Source organism: Strix uralensis, chromosome 8, assembly GCF_047716275.1.
Source record: "Strix uralensis isolate ZFMK-TIS-50842 chromosome 8, bStrUra1, whole genome shotgun sequence".
NCBI classification, from domain to species: domain Eukaryota; kingdom Metazoa; phylum Chordata; class Aves; order Strigiformes; family Strigidae; genus Strix; species Strix uralensis.
In genome coordinates, this window is record NC_133979.1 from 33158707 (window position 1) to 33171640 (window position 12934).

At 41.3% G+C, this 12934-nt stretch overlaps 1 protein-coding gene across 3 annotated transcripts in view; it reads left to right on the forward strand.

Annotated features, from left to right (window-relative positions):
* C8H1orf21 (chromosome 8 C1orf21 homolog) overlaps positions 1-12934 on the forward strand; it is a 126712-nt gene that overhangs the window by 75843 nt on the left and 37935 nt on the right. For all 3 annotated transcript variants that reach the window (XM_074877111.1, XM_074877110.1, XM_074877112.1), the window contains one exon: positions 818-912. In XM_074877111.1, the coding sequence (XP_074733212.1) occupies positions 818-912 (95 nt within the window). The remainder of the gene's footprint in view (positions 1-817; positions 913-12934) is intronic.

A 12934-nucleotide genomic window follows, 5' to 3' on the forward strand; every position in this document is an offset into this window, starting at 1 on the left:
CAGTACTGCCACAGGAGCTGGGAATTTATTATTTGAAGAGCTGAAACACCTAGCTGATAAATATTAAGGGCAAGCCAGGAATCTTACTTTTCTTATTACTTCTTTTTATGCTGGATTTCTATCTGGGTAACATTCATGTGCAGGAAGAATGGCTGGGCGGGGGGGAGGTCATCATGGGGCCTTTTCTCCAGAAACCATTCTATGACTGTACATTATGTACCTTCTGCTTTAGCTCAGGTAAAATAGTGCAGGAAAACCAAAATTTTCGAAAAAGAAGCAAAGTTTTTGGTGTGGGTTTTTTTTCCCAGCTTTTAAATTAAATTTTAAATAGCCTCCATCAGCGTTGCTTTTTAAAAGAGGTTTTCTCAATGCAAGGAACATCCATGAGCAGACTCCTCTGTGTAGTAACTACTGTACATCACTTGTTTGCCCACTGGTAATAAAAATCCAGGGAAGATGCAGGAGGAAAGTACTTGTTTGTATTAAACATATTGTACAGAAAACTAGGGAGTTTGGGGAGAGTACACAGTGAACATCCCATTTGGTGCTGTGGCTGTACTAGACCAGGGAGCTACTGAACAACTTCTGGAAGCCAGAACTAGGAATTCTTACTGAAGCTTCAGTCAGGAAAAACTTCCTTGGTATCAGTTACGTTTAAGCATTTGAAACTATATACATGTAATTTTTAGTTGCTTTGTTTAATTAGGGTCTTTTCTAGTCAGCTGTTCTGGTTTTAGTTTGGTTTTTTTCCCCAGCTGCTGAACACACTGGTTCAAATTTTTTTTTCTTTTTTTTTTTTTTTTTTCTTGGTGCTCAGATGAGTATAGGATCAAACCAGTGGAAGAGGTCAAATACATGAAAAATGGGGGAGAAGATGATCAGAAAATAGCAGCCAGGAACCAAGAAAACTTGGTAAGGATTGAACTTATCGCTTATCTAATGAAATAACGTGGCTCTGCTTTTGTAATGAAATATGCAACGTGCAGCACATTCAAGCTACAGCTTACACACGGCAAGAGGATTTTCTCCAAAATGTCATAACTCTCTGCGAAGCTCACATAGATGGTGCAAAATATGACTTTTCCTGCTTGTCTTTCTGAATTAGGCTCTACTTGATCTTGGAGCGAGTGCTTCCACGATTATACTCGCTCACCTCCTTTGCAGATCCGAATACACACGCTTTGAAATGTATGTGTCTATGTTGCAGACGACTTGGTAGTAAACCGACAGTGCACTGCCATTAAAAAAAATGACCTACTTATGTAGATATTATTTGCTCTGTGCTTTCTGGTTTTACATATTTTAAAATTCACAGGGAAGGCAGTTTGGAATAGAAAAAGCAATCTATTCATAACACAGCAGTCACAAGAATAATTTTGTGTGTTTCTTTTCCCCTCATTGGAGCACCTTGCTGGCTCACAGTTCCACTTACAGGAAGGAAACCTCAGATAAACTCTTAGTACTACTTGAAATAACTAAGATGCTGTTGAAGCAGCTTAAGAATCACAGTTGAGTCACTTCTGCTATTTCTGAGAAGTTGTTTCTTCTCTTCTAAAGCTGGAGGAATGTTGATTTTGCAATTGGCTTTGCCCAGTTTAACTTTTTGAAGACATCTCACAGTTATAATAGTTGGGCGCAAAATTTCCTATCTGCTTCTACTCGTTCATTGCAGCTATTCTTCACATAGGATTGTTTGTTTTTTTCCCTCTATCAGTAAGATATCAGTAAGAATCATCATCAGATTTCAGTGGAACCAGTTGAGGATTTGCCTTTTGCCATCATTGGGCAGCTGTACAAAAATCCACTGTTTGGGATTTTTTCTTTTCCTGAAGATGTAAGTGATCTCCAGGCAACCTGCATACTTTATATTCCCTCTTCTAGACACCCCTACTTGCGTTACACAGCTACACGTGCATTCCTGTAGTAAGTAGCTGAGTTTATTTCTCTGTCCTAACCTTGGTGTTCAAGTGGTGGTTGAGCATCATGCCACACGATTTCTGCTTCAGTCTCCAGAATTTGCCACCTGCAGTTTTGCATTGATGATGCTCCAGTGGACAGTGCAACTTTAGCCTGCAGCAGTATTTTGGGTTATTTTAGTGCCTCAGAAACATTGCTGAGAATATCACCTTTTCTAGCAGCATCCGCAGTGCATTCAGCTTTATCGCCAATGTAAGCACGTTTGTTCTGAACTGGAAGTGTGACTGCAAGAATTTTTTGCTCATTTTGGAGACCCCAGTGCTCTGTTGGTAAACAGAGAAAATGGAAAAATGAGCACAATCCTCATGGTTTTTTGATTAAAAAATGGAAAAAGCGTAGCAGGTTACATTTTAAGATAGCCTTCAGCTGTAGTTAAGTTCGGGTATTTGCAGAAGGTAACATGCCACTTGAATGACAACGAGGAAGAGTTCAGGAAAGCTTGGGTCTGCTGAGGTGACACAGTCGCTGAAGTATTCAAAACTTTTGTTAGTGCCTGCTTTCTTGTAGCACCTAAGTGTTAGCCTGATTACATTTGGGAACAGACATTTGTACAGCACAGTGCTTATTATTTTATTATTGATGGGTCATGTTTGATGGGAGCAGTGGGTTTGTTGGAAAATATAACTTAATATGGAGTTGGAGAGCTGGTATAGCTCGCTCTCGGTCCTGTCTGTTGGGAGGAAAACAAAAAAAGACAGTGATGCAAGGAAGTCTTCCATCAGACAGGATGTATATACTTTAAAACAAAAACCATTTTGCACACCAAAAAGGCTTTATTTTCCTTTTCCTCATCTTACTGTAAGGAGATTACATTGTCTGTAATGTATGCAGCTTTTTAATCCTGGGAGTTGTCAAGTCCTCATCACTCCTGGATTTTTTTTAAAGGGGTTTCACTGTTCAAGTTCTCCTTAGTAAACATGTTTTAGTTCACTGCTTAGAAGATGGGTTAAGCTACCCATCACTCAGGCTTTAGTTTTCTTAACGTGTGAAAAGTTGGCAAATGCTTACATAATCCCATCTTCTCATCAGCCATTTCCAGGCAACAGAAATTTTAGGAACAAGAAAAGGCTGTGGGAGAATCAACCAGCCCTTTTCCCTCCTCTCTTGTTTCTTAATCCCACGTTTCTTTATTGTCACAGGGCTCCTAATTCACATCTTCTTCAGAAACACAACCCAGATGAGATGTATAATCTGAATGTTGGTACAGTCTGTTCCCTGGGAACTGCTCTGGTGTGGGTTATTTTATTCTCTGATACTTGTGCTTGAATTATGTTATTCAGATGCCATCAAATTTTTCGGTCCCATTATCACCACTTACTTTCTTTTTAAAGGTATTTTGAAGTCTCGCTTAAAAATATCTCTGCTCAAGTGAAAATAAAATATCTTCCCTTATAATTTCGGCTCTTTGATGCGGTGCCATCTCTGCCCTTGCTGTTGCAGTATTTCTGAGTTATGGAAAAAAAAAGTCATGCAAGTAGATAAAGAGAATGGGAGGACATGGCAGACACCAGGCAAATTGTCATGTTGTACTGGGGTCCTGTTGTCAGGGTCTCAGGCTTTTATTCTGTTTAAAGAGAGAGCTGGAGATGGGCTGGTACAAGCATGGGTATCCCTGGGAGAGACAAAGCTCTGTCAGTGAATCACCATCTTCTCAGCTTCAGCCTGAGGCTTAAGCAGGGCTCAAAACTTGAGCGACACTGACACTGTAAAGCAGAAATACTCCTAAGATGTATTGACAATGGGAATGGCTGTTCTAGGGCTGTATGCCAGGTGAAACAGAAGATGCTCCATGCAAAGGCATTTTCTGGCAGAATAAAGGCCTCCTTGAATTAAAATGTAGGCTCTTGACAGGGGGAGGGGTGGGGAGGGAAATAAGAAAAGATAAAAAAGCCAAGCTTGTTTCAGACTCTGTCACAGTCAGTTACTGTTTCCCTGATGTTCCCTTGTATCCATCAGTCTGATTCACTTCTTTACCCAGGTTGTTTCTCCAGTTCTCCGCTTGCTGTTGGGATCGCTCTGATCCTGATTTCATTCCTGGTACCTCTGGCTCCTGGCACCTTCCTGAGCATCCTGCCTGGGATCTCCATCCTCGAAATGAACCCAGACACGTTGCACTTGGTGGCGAAAATCTTGAGCTGACAGTAACACATCCTTGTAGCCTGGGATGTAGCAGGATTAGGTGCTGGAGAACTTTGGTTACGCTGCGTGCTGGCACTCTGCACCACGTGCCTTAATAGCTGCTCAGCTCAAACAGGGACGTTTGGAGTCAAATCTGTAAAGAACAAGTAGACTGATGAAAGACAGAAGTAATTTCTACTATATACTATATACATTTTCTAATCACAAGTGTTCGGCTATATATACATATAAGAAAACATGAAAATTGTGCTAATTTTCAGATGAGATGTGATTCTGCATAGAAGGTCATGAGTGGGGTGTTACTCCTGGAGCTGAAGAAGCAGCTGCGATGGTTATTTGTGCCTTCAGAAACAGAAGGGCTGCCATGGTGTGTCAGGGTCCTGGGCTGGCGTGGCTGGGAGGGCGGGTGGGCTGGCTTTGCCCACGGCAGGCTGGGCTCCAGCAGGGTGGTGCTTGGCTCAGGCACAGCCCAGACAGTGCTGTCTCCACGCACAGCTTGGTGCCAGCGTGCCAAGTGAGGGGATGAACCCCTGGGTGTTCAAACTAAACCTCAACTCCCTGGGGATCCACGATGGCGCTGCAAAACCCTGCTGGGGCAGAAGTGAGCTCTCCTGCGTTTCCCCATCTTCTTAGGGGGACTGTGGGTTGTTTAAGGGTTTTATGATAAGCTTTCCCCAAAACAAAGACAGTTTTATCAACTCTGAGTTTACCCCTGGATGGGGGTTTTGGCCCTAAATATCAGCAAAAGCTAATCCTGGCTAATCACATATATCACATACCTGGTTTTGTTACTTTGGAAAGCTAAAATGCTAAAAAGCAGGAAATACTAATATTTTAAAAGGCTAAATATATTCTAAAACATACCTGCTAGGTATGACTGGAATAAAGAACACACTTTACCATTTCTAAAAATCTATTAATTTGTTTGGAAAGGACTCACTGTTTAGCTCTACTCCATCACGTTAAATATACAGAGTACAATCATAACAGCTTGTTTAACATTCATAATAGGACAAATTTAATTGTCCTCATTTCCACACTCTCACAGCACTAATGGCTTTCCATTGCAAAATTTTATTACCAGAAAAGGTAAAATAAGAAGGTGTGTCGTATACGTGCGGCTTTTCATTGCTTTGGCAAACTTGATGAGCTGTATCAGTTTTCCTCTGAGATGGTCTGTGATAGTAAGATACCTCGGAAAATATCAAATAACTAAAACTACTTTTTTTTGTGTTAGGTGGTTAACTCGATATTTATCGCAGTTCAGTTTTGGGATGTTTTTGCAACTTTTACTAATGGAAATCTTTTTCTGGTCTGCATTGGCACAAAAGGCTATTTATTAGGATTTTTATGCCTTATTATCCAAACACTCAAAACAATTGGGCATAATCCTCTGTTTTGTCCTGAAGCTCCATATTGAAATTGCGTGTTTGAGCTTGAGATTAATTCCTGCTGGAGTTGGAAGAAAATTGCCTCTCTCCCTGGCTCTTGCTATATCTCTCACTCTGCCTTTAATAACATGAACAATGTTTTACCATTTTTTTCCAATAAGTATAAATTTCCACTCCACTTACCTGCAAATGTAATTTTTGTCAGCCTTACGTGCGCTGTTATTTCCTAACTATGTCTCGAGCTGCTCAGCCCAGCTGCTGTTCTCCATTTATCATTCAGCTCTGTAACATGTAGTATTGCAAAACCTCAATCTCAGTGGCTCTGTATTCAACACCAGTTATCATTTTCTGCAGTGATATGTTAAAAGTAGACAGTAGTATCTGATAGATGAAGTGTATGAAATTAAAAGCCTAGCAGAAAATGAGGAATGAAACAACTGTAATAACTATATAAAATGTGATATGTGAAAGTGAAAATACTGTGTATAATATAAATATTTAAATAGGTATGCAAAATATGTATTATAGCTACATCAATCATAAACATTTTGTGATGTGTAATGCAAATATTGACATATGTCTGAATTGCAGATTGATTTAGGAAAATAGCTTTTTAATTCTATTGCCAAGCTGCCCAATCTAGACACTAAAATAAATAAGAAGAAATAAGCTAGCTAAAAGAAGTAAGCTAGGTGCCACTCTCTGGGGTTAAATTTAGTGGGGGTATTTGTGGTGTTTTCCTTTCTACATATGCAAAATACCACAAATGCAAATCTAAGCATGGGAATACAATTAATTTGGTACTGTAAAGCGTTTAAAGGCACTGCTGCTTACTATTTCTAGGTAAGTTTTGAATTGCTATATTTTAAATGTGTAACTATATATTTATCACAGCACTATTGTAGTACATTGGTGAAGAGCTTGGTAAAAATTAAAATTAGTATCGTATTAACATATACTACAGTACTAAGATTCTGGGCTGTAGTTTACTAATTATTTATTTTAAACCATTTTGCAATAATAGCGTGTTTCAAAACACGCGATTTCAGGATAGAACTTGCTTGTGCTCTGCTTATACGGGGAAAGAAACCAGAAATGCCCTTAGAAAGAAGAGGTTTTCTTGGATTTTGTCTACGCTGAAGAGTTTTGGCGTGTTAAATCCTGTGTTGGTGCCTCGTTTGCTTTCGGTGCTATATGCAGCATCATCCAGGAGACCCTGTCCCACTGCTGGCACGGTGTCAGCTCCAGGTATGAGCACTGGGATGATTTGTATCATGTTGGTTCATTATCCGCTGTCAAGGATGGGTATCTAGATATCTTTCTGTATATAAAGGAGAGGCTGTTCTCTGCCTCTTGCTGCCCTATTTTCCCTTCTTCTATTTTCAGCTGTAAAACCTCAGCTCAACAAAATGCTTGAAGATGATGCTGGCTCTTGGGTTGGAATCCAGGCAGGGAGAAAAGCACAAAATCACACTGAAAAATACAGCTCAGGTCATTCTGGGAGAGGAAAAAGAAATGGAGACACCCTTTTTCTTTGGTTCCCGGGGCATGAAAGTAATAAAAGGACAAAGTGAGTGTCACCAGATGTGCATGGAGACTTGATAATGTGTGGGGGTTGCTGTGCTGCCCACCCACTGCATCTCCTGTAGTCCTGAGAGCTGGAAAAGGGAGCAGAGAAGTTGAGGGCTGCAGAGCAAGGCTACTCCCCCACATGTTTTCCCACGAGGAGAGGCATCCACTTTGCCTAGGTGCTGGGTCAGCCAAATCCTGGAGCCCCGAGGGAGGTCTGTGGAAACAGGTCCCACAGGCTCCTGGCAGACCAGCGCAGAGATGCTCCCCACCTGGACTGCTCCTCTCTGGAGTTCAAGAAATAAACCCCAGAACAAAAGCCGCTGCTACAAAATGCAGCTACAGAGTAAGTAAATGAAAGCCAGGGATTAAAATTTAAAGGTAACTAAAGGAAGGATTGACGAGCGTGGTATCAAGCCCCTTGCTGCCGGCGGTGGCAGGGTTGACGTTAGGCTAACGGAGCAGCACCCTGTGCCCCACGGGCAGGCTGGGATGCCCAGGAACCACCAGGCAGCTGCAAGGGCAGAGGTGTTGTTTCCTCCAGGCAGAGCCGCTCTGAGCAGTGCTGGTACAGACTGGGCAAAGCAAACGGTGTGCCCCACTTGGTGAAGAGGAATTTTGGTTTTTGCTTTTATTAGATGATACCTAAGAAATTCCCCTGGGAATATATAGTTTATTGGATGTCTTTTCCTCCAGTGTTCATCGGTCGGGTCTGGATTGGTGCATTTTATGTTGCACATACTCCCAGGTTCCTTTTCCCAGGGAAATTAAAATTATAAAATCATCCTTCAGGTTATTTTCTTTTTTCAAAGTCTGAGATCCTATATGAATGCTGCCCTATCACTATCAGTACTAAGTAATTACAGCATTTCAGTTTTTATAAACCAGCCTCTCCAGTATTTTTGGAAGAAATGCATTTGCAGCTCAAATAGAAGTGCATGGAAGGGATATTGTTACTAGAGCCAGTTATTTTAAATGCTATGCTTATTTCCGTATTGCCCATTTCATTTCAAATTTACAGTGATATTCTTCAAAGAATGATTTCTCCTAATGAATTTATGATAGTTTTAGCTCATTCCACTTACGGGTCACTGCATATTATATAGACATCAAAGTAAATGATTGCTGTGAGTATTAATATTCTTTTTCTTCTGGATTCCATTAAAAATTGTTTTGGTGGAAGAAGTAATAATTTTTCCTCTAGTATTTAATTTTTGAAAATCTATAAAATAAGTGGATACTATTTTAGCGAGTCAGAAAATAACAGACAGACTAATTGTGCTCCAGATACATTTCTTCAGACTGATCCTTGTTTCAGTCCTCACTCTGAGTAAATCTTCATATTGGTCTATTGAGAGGTAGAGTGATACAACTTATTAGGCTCTTGATGGATGTGATTTTCAAGTAGAAAGCCTAAAAAAAAAATAATGATATTTCTTCTAAGCATATTAACGTGACAGTGTCCAGAAGCAACATGTAATTGCAGTCTTGCTAGTGTTCGCTAGGGGAAAAAAATAGTAGTGAAGGTGTAATGGCCAGGAGCCTTGGGCAGGTGTCAGGAGCAAGTTTTCAGGATCAAATACATTGTCAGTGTAAAGGATTCTTGCAAAGCCTGCAGAGATGTTCCTGTCACTTGTGGAAGCAGATCATTTGCCATATGGGTGGTGGTTTTTCCATGCCTGTATCATTTTATTGGATGGGTGTCTGCCTGGGTTTTTCTTTCCCTCTCTGGGAAGCTGATGCTGTTGAGGAGGAAGATGGACAAGGAGCTGTTGGTGAAGCAGGAGTCAGCAGCGGTGGCAGGGTGGCTGTTGAGAGTGAATGATCCTGTTGGCTTTGAAATCCTCTGCCAATATGAGCTGCATTACTCTGTTTAGAGTCCTCTTAAAAGTCCAGCTGAGCTGCTCTCCCTTCACCATTAGGCACTGGCTGAAAATTTGCTTTGCTGAGAAAGTCCGTTTTCTCAGCAGTCCTACCCAGGACCTAAACTGCAAAATTTAAAGCATTGCTGCTCGTTGCCTGAAATGTGTCAGGCTTCTGCAGACCACATCATCCAGGGTTTGTAGCTGTCAGCATCTGAAGCCCAAGCTGGACGCTGCTGTGGTGAGCTCTGGCAGTGGCAGGCAGATGGGCACGTTTCCCTGTCATCCCAAGTATACTGTCCCACCAGCAACCACGAGCTTGGGGGTATTTCTCAAATCCTCTCATTATCATTGTCCTTGTGCTTGAGGTTATCAAGGCCATGGGCATTGTGTGTGTGTTTTGGTCACGCAGCTTTCAATGCTGCTCTCCAGGAGGAGGGACAGAAACGTATACCGTTCCCTATAAGAATTTATTGCGCACTTTGCGGTAAACCAGCCTGTGTTGCAGGGCTGCCAGCATCAGCCATTTGGAAATTAGTCAGTTGGCCAAAATATATAGATTATATATAAAATTGGTTACTTAAAAATATTATGTAAAAACCTCTGGAAGTTTTTAAGTGTTTCTTCCATGATTGTGAGGCCTGGGAACCCTTCCCCCCAACTTTTTATTTTTCTTTTTTAGAGCTGAGATTCTTTTTTTTTTTTTCTTTTTATTATTTTTTAAGAGCCTGAGCATCTCAAAACTTGAGGAACTGAAGATTTAAGAAAGATGAGCAATAAGATTTTGAAAGCTGTCAACAATAGAAGCTCTCTGTATCCTCTGTTTTGGTACTTGCTTTTCAGCGATTGCCTGGTGGGTGTTAATTATTAATTCTGCTGTTTCGGAACAGAGGATAAAACAAGATACAGGCAGAAAAGAACACACAGAAATGCCTAAAATCATCAAAAGTCACTGTTGGAGAATAAAGCTGGCAAATCCAGGCAGCTGTGCCTACTGCTAGCCTGAGAGTCCCAGGGTGGGAGTACCACTGACCACCAGTGAGCTGCGGTCTCCTGCCCTCCTGCCTCCCTTTGATAGCAGCGAGGTAGAAGTTGATAATTTCCTCTGTTCAAATTTAATTATAGATGATATTTTATGGGTTTGCTCAAGCTTGCTTTTCAGGTATAGAACTCCTTCAATTGTGGCAGTTGTGGAGAAAACGTAGGGCCTAGGATTTACATATCTGGTGAGGTGCAGACTACACCTCACTACATAAGTCAGACTACATAAGTACATGAAGATAACAAGCAAATTTATTCACAGATGTTTCATTAGATATTTAAGCAGCCTTAATCATCTCTGGTTTAGTTTGAATACAATATTGCACCTGGAAAAGAAAGTTTCAAGGTGCTGAGAGATGGGATATGCCATTGCAGACCCCAAGTCAATACTGAATTTATTAATTTTGATTTATTGAAACTGAGGTGGTGCCCTTGGAGGGGTGGGACATTGAGTGTTGGTTTCAGGCAAATCCTTCTTACAGGCAGTGTGTTTTTGCTGGAACTTGTTAATTCTGTGGCTATTTTTTTCAGTGGAAAAAGTGTTTTCTTTTGTGAATTTCCCTAACTAATGTCCTTAAAGACCAGTTAAAAGAGGTGAACTTGAAGCCAGTCAAATGAACTGTTGTCTGCTGTACGTAAAAGATCTCCAGCACCCAGTTCTCAGGATTTAATGCTTTGCAGTGGCTGGCACGTGGCAGACACTTCCTTCTCTCCTACCTTTATCCTGTGTTTCTTTGACCAATGTCAACACTTTGGTCTCCTGGCCTGTTTATAGAGAAATATATCTTTAAAGTGGTTTCTAGTAGCTGGGAGCTCAGCTTGCTCACACTGACTTATGATGGCTTTGTATAGATTCGGAGATCGATGTTAAATGCAAGGACTGACCGTTATGAAAGGATGGGATTTGTTCGTGTTTTTAGGGAAGAGATTGCTTCAGCTGTCTTCTGAGGTTGGTGACAGCTGGTTTGATCTGAAACGCAGCGAAACAGATGACACTTGACAGCTCTCTAGTGCAAAGTAGACCTCAGCATCCATCTTGGATGTCTCTCTCGGATGGAATTTAATGCATCTTGAGTGACAGGCAAGAAAGGTGGCATCTTCTGTGGCCAGCAGAGCTATTAAGGTGAGTCCAAAGCCCCAAAGAGGAATCTGCCTTAGCGACTGCTGAAAGCAAGCAGGAGTTAAATGACCATTAAATGGTAAAGTTAAATGGTAAAGGAGAAAGGGGAAAAACATGCAAGTTGGGCAGAAAAGAGGAAAAGAAGCAGAAACACTCCAAGGAGAGGTGAGAAGAGATTCAGAGGAATCTCTACAGCCCTGAGGTTCTCAGCTTGCCCTAGCTGAGGAGAGGCATCCTTCCTGTAAGCAATGGGGCACCCTAAGGAGGTGCTACATTAATGAAACATGCAGCTCATTGCGGTGTTCACACAGGTTTCGTTCAGCAAAGGTGCCATACCACCAGCCAACGTTTTACTCAACATTAAATCCATATAGTGGTAGCTGAGGGCACTCATCAGCTCTAAAAACAATTTTGATGCGGCCTTTCTAATGTAGGTGGGAGTTTATTTGTAGCATTTCTTTCCAGGTGTTTTTTGAAAGGTCTGGTGATTTTATGTGATCTCTCCCAGTTTAATCCCACAGGGACTGCCGTGGTCAGACCCAGTGTTGTCCTGTAGGAGATGGGTCAGGTCCTGTGTCTCTGGGCTTTGTTCTGGTGGTCTTACTGGCCGTATTGGTGCAGAGCCTTTCAACAGGCAGGTCTGAGCTTTTGCCATGAACAGCACATGATAGCAGCATGTTGCCTAATCTAGATTTTTCATTATTTGAAAAACAGATTTTTCTAACTTATTTTTTCAAATGAGTGTTTTCAGTTTTGAATTTTTCTCTTAAAAGCCCCGTTGCTCCTCTGTTATGGGATTAGAAAACCAGAAGCTCCCAATCCGTTTTGCACCATTATTGTTTTGAAATGCTTGCATTGTCTCCTTTTTTTACGTAAGCAATGCCATTTGTTTCCAATATCCAATCCATGTGAGACTTTCTTCATCACCTAAATTCTTTTTAGTGTGTTTTTTTCCTCGCTCGTCTTGGTTATTTAGTAAGAAGTGTAAAAAAAATACTTTTAGAAACAACATACAGTAGAAGATCCAAGAGTGAGGAGTACTGGCAGGAATAAAAGTTGCGTCAGGAGAGTACTCATTATTTAACTAATCTTAAAAAGACAGTATCTGTTGTACTGAATGAGCATGAAACGTTATTTTCCTGATTCAATAGTCACTGCTTTTGTTAGGTTTTCCACCCATTAGGCAATTGCATGCTCACATCGTTATTGAGCAGGAACGTTTTTCACCACTGCAGCAATTGTTTTGATTTGGATTGTGCTTCATCACAATATGTCAGTGAATTTGGTAAATATTTAAAATCCACCATGGAGAAAATTATGGTATATTGTATGAAATTATTTGAAAACGCAGTGGACATTAAGTGGATGATTTTGGGTTTTTTTTTTAATTCTTTCAGGGAAATGATTGGTCTCTGCAGGGACTGGGCTACCCAGACATTTTCTCAGCTTAGGCTTGCTGGGACAGTGCTGCAGTGAAGGCCACATGCAGGCAGAAGACATCCTGATTTATTGATGTCTTCTCTAGAGAAAGTGAAAGAGAACTGGATACGGCTGTTGGGGAAGCTCATTAGCTGTATTAACAAACTCATTGAGCTCTTTAGCCTTAATTACTACATGCTCAGGGTGACAGGCTTGGCAAATCCAGGTCTCCCCGAGACCTGGTGTGAACTCAGAAGGCACTCCCCTGTTTGCTCTCCTGCTGCCACACATTTGGGGAGGTAACAACATTCCTCAGCCTGTGTTGGTCCACCTTGCCAAGGGGGTTTGCTTGTGCTGGGGCGGCCACTGCAGAGATCTCCAGGGCAGTGCGAAGCCAAGAGATGATCTGCGGGGAG